Genomic DNA, 9681 nt, shown 5'->3' with positions numbered 1-9681 from the left:
CTTCATGGGAACCTGTCTCGCGCGAGTGTCGTGTGCCCCAAGTATAGCAAACGAGAGGGAACGTTACAATATCAACATGTATGCATATGCATACATTTATATCTCTATATATATACATATATACTCTAATATATAGAAATTTATATTTATATTTATATATATATATATATATATATATATATATATATATATATATATTATATACAACACTAAAATATGTGAGAGTATATGTATATATATGTTTACTGACAGAATATAAGGAACCTACGTACAAACGTATTGCCTCGCAAAGGAGAACTCCCCCCCCCACTTTTACCTAAAGCAACAGGAAAGGTTATAAAGGACCGTCGTCATTTCTATCCAGCTGCACTCTCTCTGTGAAACTCTTGGTGGATCGTTCTACGAAAAAAAGAAAACCTCCCCATCACCTCCCACATCACGTGCACGATGAGGATTATATTATTGGTACGTGTTTCGCAATTCAACTATAGTGATGTGAAATGAAATTACCAATTATCCCCCACACGACTCTTTCTCTATATTATACTTCCGCGAAAATCTTTTCGACCTTTTATCTTCACCCCCCACCCCCTTAATATAAAGTGCATGTGAATTGTGTTTTTTTAAAAAAAAAAAAGTGATTTTTTTTTTATTTTGCGAAAACAAAAAAAAAATGTTTTTGCCACAATAATCTCACCTGGTTTGTTTATTTGTCTGAGAGAAAAAAAATGTAATTTCTTCAAAACTCGAAAACGAAAAATAATTGATTTTGATTATTGAAAAAAGTAACAAGTTTTTTTTAAAAATTTTTTAATTAATCATTTTTTAATTTCTGCTTAAACCAATTTTTTTTTTTTAATATTTATTTCCCAAAGTAAATACTTCGGGTAATTAATATTTTTTTAAATATTAATTTCCCGAAGTAAATATACTTTGGGAAATTAATATTTTTAAAGAAGAAAATTGGTTTTTGATTTTGTTTGATAATTTTGGAAAAATTATAAATGATGATAAATAATATTGAATGATAATAAATTATAATAAACGAAAATAAATAATAGTAAATGATAAAAAGGATAAAAAATATAAGAAATAATAAAATAATAAATAATAAAACAATAAATATATATATAAAAATAGATAAAATTAATAATAAAAATACTAAAAAATATTAAGAAATAATTTTTAAATACTAATTTGAATAATAAAAAGGAAATTTCATTTAATAGTTATTTAAATTACTGATAACAGTTAAAATTAATAATAGAGTGGAAGTTATCGATGTAGTTCAAATTAATAATAAATGACAAGAACAATTAGTAATTGTGCCAAATAAAATATTATTAATTAATTGGTTATTATATTTGCAGTTATTTATATTATTATATTATTATATTATATATTATTATATATTATATTATTATATTATTATATTATTATACTATTATATTATTATATTATTATATTATTATACTATTATATTATTATATTATTATATTATTATATTATTATATTATTTTTATGTCATATAATAATAATAATAAAAATAATATAAAATCATAACTGCAAATATAATATTCAAAAAATTTTGATGTTGTTTTTAAATATAATAAATATAATAATCAATTAATTAATAATATTTTATTAAGCACAATTAAAAATTGTTTTTGTAAATTATTATTACTATTACTATTATTATTAAGTATTATATTTTAACCATTTTTATTATTACCATTATTGTTAATAATTATAAGTAATAATAATTATATTACTATTATTATTACTAATTATAAGTAATAATAATTATTTAATAATAATAATTATTATTATTATAATTCTATTCTAAAATATGAAAATAATTTTAAATTAATTAATATCATTATTATCATCACCTTTTTAAAATTGTTGCTGTCAACAGTTAATTAGTAATTAATACTAATAATATAACTAATTAATAATTATTTTGTAATAAAAAGGTCTAAATAGAGTTATTTTCATTAACATTACATATTATTATAATTGTAAATAACCGTATTTATTTATTTCTTTTATTTCAAAATTATTTTAAAAAGTTTTAATAAAAACCAAATGGTAATTAATAATGTTAATAGTTATCAATTAGTAATTATTAATGCTAATATTGATTAAAAATTTTTAACTTGTAATTCTAAAAAATTTTAATTAATAATAGGATCTATTAATTAATATTAAATTAATAAGTGGGTTAAATTAATAATTAGTTATTTTCATAAATTTTTTTCTAAATTAATAATAAATAATAGGTTAAAAATTATTTACTAATAATATTAATTAATTAATATTTTATTAATATTAGAAACGAGAGTAAAATGATTGATTATAATAATAATTATTAATTTTTTTATTATTGGATTGATATTATTTATTATCATTATTGTTGTAGTACACAATCGGAGAAAAATTTTATTTAATGCAAATATAATTTATTTGATTTAAAGAAAAGTATATTTGTCTCAGAGCCGACTAGGTATTTATTTCTTTTAAATGGTTATTTATTTGTTTTAAATAAAAATTTTATTCAAAATAAAAAACTTTTATTTGAACTAAATAAAACTTTATTGAAATCAAGGAAAATTTTATTTAAGTCAAATAAATTTTATTTAAACCAAATAAACTTTATTTCAAACAAATAAAATGTCTAGTTGGCTCTAAGTCAAATATATACCTTTTTTCTGGGTGTAAATAATTAAAAAGTTATTTATTTATTTATTTATTATTAACATAAATATTATTTATCATAATCATCATCATTATTATTATTATTATTATTACAGTAAATAATCAAAAGGTTTATTATTTATTATATTTGTTTTTTATTTTTCATTGAATTTACTGCAATTGAAATGAATTTTTAACACTCAAGTGAAATAAACGTAGAAACTCGATCAACATTTATTGAGTGAAAATTCACTACATAAAGTCACGTCTACCTCTCATAGCTCGGATTAAGTAACTTTTGCTTACGAGGACAAGTATTTTGACCTCTTGGAAATTTTTTTTTTATTAATTTCAAAACAGCTTACTAGAAAAAAATTTTTTTTTTCCATATTTTGAAAAATATATTAAAGAAAATCACTTTTAGCCTTTTTAACCCTTTCCTCCCTCTAAAAGAAAAGAGTCGCGGGATCATTGATAATAAAAAAATTATATACTGAAAAAAATTTATTTTGATATAAAGAATGTCATACTTAACTTTTTTATTGTTTCAAATAAATTTTATTTAGATCGAATAAAATTTTTTGTCAGTGTTTCTGAGTGTAATCACAGTGATTCTAATTTTCAATTAATTTATTTTTTCTAATTAAATTCAGATAAAAAACGAATCGAAATTTTTGTTCCAATTTTTGTATTTTTTTTTTGTATTTTCGTATTTTGTATTTTTGTGTCTTAATTTGTTATCTTTAGAATAACTTATAGAATAAAATTAAACTATAAATATTTAAAAATAGATTCTAAGCATAAATATTCTTAATTTTTCAGAATAAACTTTTTTCGGTACCGATACCTATTTATAAATAAAAATAAATATAAATAAATATATATAAATATACATGTGCACGTACATATATTATTGTGCACTATACTAGTTGCAACAGTGAAAGTAACAACCCGAAGAAAATTGCACGGTGATAAATTCCTACTTATCGGATTTATACGGTAAATGTTATAAACTATATTAAGCCGGTGCCTTACTAAAAGTTCAATCGTCACGTGTTCAATTCCCCGCGAAATAATGCAAACCTATATATAGTATATATATATAGAAAAGTGCATATGGTGTTTGTGTGTTTGTGTATTTTGCCGCATGTCGACATAAAACTCAATCCGCGGCTCCTTATGTGAGATTCTTGGGTTACGCGACCTTAGACTCAATTATTTATGTCACACAGATCGTTTCTCACACTTTTGCATCGATTTTTAGAAATTTCGTGTGTTTAAATTATTATTTTCAAATTTCGAAAAGACCTTCTTCCATTAAATTTACATTGTGTACAGATCCAATAACAAGTTTCAATCGCGATCTAAATTTTTTGTTTTTCACTCGAATGTTCGAACGAAGGGAAATTCAATTGAATCAAATGAAAATTTATTTGAATCAAGCAAAATTTATTTGAATCAAGCAAAATTTATTTGAATCAAGCAAAATTTATTTCAACCAAAGAAAATTTAATTTAGCCAAATAAAATGTATTTGAATTTTGAACCAAGTAAAATTTAATTGAACCAAAGAAAATTTATTTGAACCAAGCAAAATTTATTTGAATCAAGCAAAATTTATGTAAACTAAACAAAATTTATATTGAACCAAAATAATTTTTAACATTTTAACAAGAAACAAAAAATAACAAATATTCACTGGAAAATTATCAATATTAATTAAAAATTAATTTTAAAAAATCAATCAATTAAAATAAAAAAAGATAATTCTAACTTTAAAAACTAGTCGATAATTAACATATTTTAATTGAAAAAGTTAAAAACACTTGAGATCCTCAATTGAGTATAACTGAAAAAATATGCAACGCAAGTGGAATTTTTATAATCCAATTTTCCCTGATACTTTTTTATATACATATATACTTGTCACGATTCAAAAAAAAAACTTCTTCCTTTTGAATCTCTTATACAAAAAATATATTCCTTACAAAGAAAAAAATTACTAAACAACTATAGCGTCAAAGGAATATTTTCTACTCTTAATTGAGGGAACCTTATTTTTTTTCTTCTTTATCGCTCGATAATATCAACTTCAAACGAAAGGAAATAATTGTTGAATATAAAAGAAAGTTTTCTGGGTTAAATTGAATTGATACAGATATTTGAAAAGAAGTTACACATCTATAGATTTGTATTTCTTTTTTACTCGACGGATATTTTTCCGATTAATTAAATTTTACCAGTTGGGACATAATAATTGGGTTAATTACTTTCATATTACATTCTATTATATTTTTTAATATATAATAATATTATTTCAGGATACTTTATATTCTCAAAATATTTATTTTTAAATCTCAAGTTATTTTTAAATCTTAAGATACTTTAAACTCTCAAGATACTTTAAAATATTAAGATATTTTAAGATCTCTACATATTTTAATATTACAAGATACTTTAAAATCTTAAGATATTTAAAAATATTAACGAAATTTAAATTCTCAAAATACTTTAAAATCTTAAAATATTTTTAAAAATTAAGATACTTTAAATTCTGACAATACTTTAAAATCTCAAAATATTTAAAAATCTTAAGATACTTTAAAATATTAGGTAAATATTAAATATTCGATACTTTAAAATCTAAAATATTTAAAAATATTGTAACACTTTAAATTATTAAGATACTTTAAAATATTAAGATACTTTTAAATCTCAAGATACTTTAAAATATTAAGATACTTTAAAATATAAAGATACTTTAAAATCTTAAAATATTTTAAAATATTAACGTAATTTAAATTCTCAAAATATTCTAAAATTTTAAGATACTTTAAATTCTCACAATACTTTAAAATCTCGTGATATTTAAAAATCTTAAAATACTTTAAAACCCCAAGATTTTTTTAATTATTAAGATACTTTAAGATCTTCAGATATTTCAAGATACTTTAAAATTTTTAATATTTTAAAATCTTAAGATACTTTAAAATCTCAAGATACTTTTAAATATTAAGGTACTTTAAGATCTATCGATATTTTAATATTTCAAGAAACTTTAAAATCTTAAAATATTTAAAAATATTAACGTAATTTAAATTTTCAAAATACTTTAAAATCTCAAGTTATTTTAAAATTTTAAGATACTTTAAAATCTCAAGATACTTTAAAATATTAAGATACTTTTAGATCTTAAAATATTTTAATTTTTCAAAATACTTTAAGATCTTAAAATATTTTAAACTCTCAAAATACTTTAAGATCTTAAAATATTTTAAACTCTCAAAATACTTTTAAATTTTAAAATATTGAAATTATTAATGTACTTAAAAATCTTAAGATCCTTTAAGATATTCAGATACTTTAAAATATTAAGATACTTTTAAATCTCAATATACTTTGAGATTCTAAAATATTTTAAAATTCCAAAAAATAAAATATAATAATAGTATAATAAATATTAATAGTATATTAATATAATATTCTGTTATATTAAATTATATATTATGATTATATTATAATCATACTATTATTATTTTTTTTTTAATAGTATTAATATATCAACACCATTAGTATATTATTAATAATCGATATAATTATGTGGGTAATAAGCAGCGATGAAATTAACATAATCAAATCTATTACAGATGTTATCGTAACTGTTCTTTGCTATCGGCAATAATTTAGCCTATGGATTATAATATCGTTTTCACCGCGTCTGACCAAACGCAGTTTACTCCACTGCGTGCAATTCTCGATTGTTCTGTCCGCCTAACGTGGGAATTTCTCTACTTATTTGTCTCTCGTATATTTATATAAAGTTTCGTCGTTTCGCCTCACAATACGAGTCGAGGACAATTAGTTCAATTAATTAAACACAAAATGGAAAAATTCTATTATTATATTTTACAATATTATACAAATTATTATATATATATATATAGAAAATCAAATTAATTATCTTGCGACATTTTAATATTATTACTGTAATTTTAACTGCTAATTGGGTTATTAAAGATTAAACTTGCTACGAATTTAAAAATTTAAACTGGTGGGATGTTAAATGTAAAAATATTTAAATTCAAAAAATTAATATTAAATTACATTTCACATTTTACAAGTAATAATTTTATAGTTGCGAAGCAACTTTTTGATACGTTTTTCGTCTCAATTTGATATCTGCAGAAAAACTGTGTTAATAATTTAAAAGTTAAATTAAAGTTAAATTCGAAACAATTAAAATTTTACAACTTTTTTTTTTAAATTAAAAAAAAAATTTTTTTTAAATCAAATTTTAATTCGAAAATGATTTTAATAAATGATGATGATTTTTTTTTTTGTAGAGAGAATTGTTAATATAGAGTAAACTCTACGAAATTTCATTGACATGAGATTCACTCTCGTAAAACATTTGTATATATGGGATTGAATGAAGAGTAAAAGTGAAGTTCATGTGCCTCGTCTGACATAATACATGCGAAAGTAAAAGTCTCTTTCCCTCCATTCTCCCATACGTATATACATACTTACTCCTGTTTTTACATATATTTCAATTTCTCAAAAATAAAAATTTCTTCATTTTTATTTACACTTGCAATATTAAAAGAAAATTTTTCCAAAAAAATAAATCACTTATGATAAATTTTTTTTTTTTATATAAATATAGAAAAAAATCTCTATATTGCGAGTGTCGGCGAACCATTAAACTTTCTCACAAGAAAACTGTTTGGATCTCTTACAATGCACACATACAGACAATTAGACATGTATATAGTATATATAAACAGCGCGTATAACACCATATGTGTACACACACGTTATTCAAATATATATATAAATATATATAAAGTGCACCGTGCCCATTAACGAAAGTTACCACGGCTTTTATTCGATATAGAAATTTCCTTTTCTTGATTTAAATTCTAATTGGGTAAATTAAATTCTCTACTGCTTTTGATGTGACGATGGAAAATTAAAAGGGGAGGAGGGATGTGTTTATGAAAAGTACATCAAAAGTGTATGTAATTTACATATTGTTCGCTTTATGAAATTGTAATAATAAAACGGTTCTGGTATTTTTTTTTTGGAGAAACTAATTTTTTATAACTGGAAGAATTATTATTAAATTATTGAGTTTGATCTCCAAAAGGCTAAAATGACCTCAAATATGATAATAGTGAAAAATTTTAAATAATATTATAATTTATTTTTAAATGAAAAGTAAATATAAATTGAGTTGTTGAGTTTTTAATTTATTTTACGAGAAACGAGAGAAACAGTTTTAAAATTACAATAAAAAGCATATAATTGTTAATTTTTCAAGGTTATGCCGGTTGAAATATCTTTTAGATATTAGGTATCTTAAGGTATCTTAAGATTTTAAGTATATTAATATTTTAAAATGTCTTGAAATATTAAAATATCTGGAGTACATAAAGTATCTTAATATTTTAAAGTAGCTTGAGATTTTAAAGTATTTTAAGATTTTAAAATATCTTAAGATTTTAAGCTATATTAAGATGTTATAGTATCCTGAGATCTTAAAATATCTTGAGATTTTAAAGTATCTTGAGAATTTAAAATATCTGGTGATTTTAAAGAATTTTAAAATATTAAAATATCTTAAGATTTAAAAGTATCTTGAAATATTGAAATATCTTGACAATTAAAAGTATCAGAAGATTTCAAAGTATTTTAAGATTTTAAAGTATCTTAAGATTTTAAAGTATCATGATATTTTAAAGAATCTTTAGATTTTATAGAATCTACAAAATTTAAAGCATCTTAAGATCTTAAACTACCTTAAAATCTTAAATTATCTTGAAATATTAAAATATCTAAAGATTTTATAGTATCTTAAGATGTAAAAGTATCTTAATATTTTAAAGTATCTTGAGGTTTTAAAGAGTCTTTAGAATTTAAAGTATCTTAAAATATTAGGATTCTAAAGTATCTTGAAATATTAAAATATCTGGAGATCTTAAAGTATCTTAAAATATTAAAATATTTTAAGATCTTAAAGTAGCTTAAGATTTTAAAGAGTCTTCAGATCTTAAAGTATCTTAAGATTTTAAAGTATCTTAAGATTTTAAAGTATTTGAAGATCTTAAATTTTTCTAAACTTTATCCTTAGAAATATCTTAGTGCTTAAAGTACCTTAATATCTTAAAATATCTTAAGGTTTTAAAATATCTTGAAATCTTGAATATCATGAGATTTTAAAGTATTTTAAGATTTTAAAATAATTTAAGAATTTAAAGTATCTTGAAATATTAAAATATCTTGACAATTAAAAGTATCACAAGATATCAAAGTATTTTAAGATTTTAAAGTATCTTAAGATTTTAAAGTATTATGATATTTGAAAGAATCTTTAGATTTTATAGAATGTACAAAATTTAAAGTATTTTAAGATCTTAAACTACCTTAAAATATTAAATTATCTTAAAATATTAAAATATCTAAAGATCTTATAGTATCTAAAGATTTTAAAGTATCTTGAAATATTAAAATATCTGTAGATCTTAAAGTATCTTAAAATATTAAAATATCTTAAGATCTTAAAGTAGATTAGATTTTAAAAAATCTTCATATCTTGATGTATCTTGCAATTTAAAGTATATTGAGAATTTAAAGTATCTTAATATTTTAAAGTATCTTCAGATTTTAAAGTATCTTGTAAATTTAAAATATCTTAATATTTTAAACTCTTAATAGTTAATATATTAAAATATCTCAATATTTTAAAGTATCTTGAAATATTAAAATATCTAGAGATCTTAAAGTATCTTAATATTTTAAAGTATTTTGAGATTTTTAAGTATCTTGAGAATTTAAAGTAGAAAAACTGTGAATGCTTCAAATATAAACAATTTTTAGTGAAAATTCTACTGAATATAAGATTAATTTTTTTACACTGAATGTAAAAAGTAAGAAAACACATGATTCTTGTCATCAAAGGAAATAAAAATCTCCAGTTCGTTGA

At 20.3% G+C, this 9681-nt stretch overlaps 1 protein-coding gene across 2 annotated transcripts in view; it reads left to right on the top strand.

The window, feature by feature from the left end:
* Positions 1-347: 347 nt before the first annotated feature.
* The window catches only part of LOC122498604 (RNA polymerase II degradation factor 1-like), a 58914-nt gene continuing 49580 nt past the window's right edge, over positions 348-9681 (top strand). For both annotated transcript variants that reach the window (XM_043606410.1, XM_043606409.1), the window contains exon 1: positions 348-465. In XM_043606410.1, the coding sequence (XP_043462345.1) occupies positions 448-465 (18 nt within the window). In that variant the 5' untranslated portion in view covers positions 348-447. The remainder of the gene's footprint in view (positions 466-9681) is intronic.

This window comes from Leptopilina heterotoma, unplaced genomic scaffold (assembly GCF_015476425.1).
Source record: "Leptopilina heterotoma isolate Lh14 unplaced genomic scaffold, ASM1547642v1 Lhet_152, whole genome shotgun sequence".
In the NCBI taxonomy this organism is placed as follows: Eukaryota; Metazoa; Arthropoda; class Insecta; order Hymenoptera; family Figitidae; genus Leptopilina; species Leptopilina heterotoma.
Note: the sequence above shows the minus strand (reverse complement) of the source record. Positions and strands in the feature narration are given on the sequence as shown.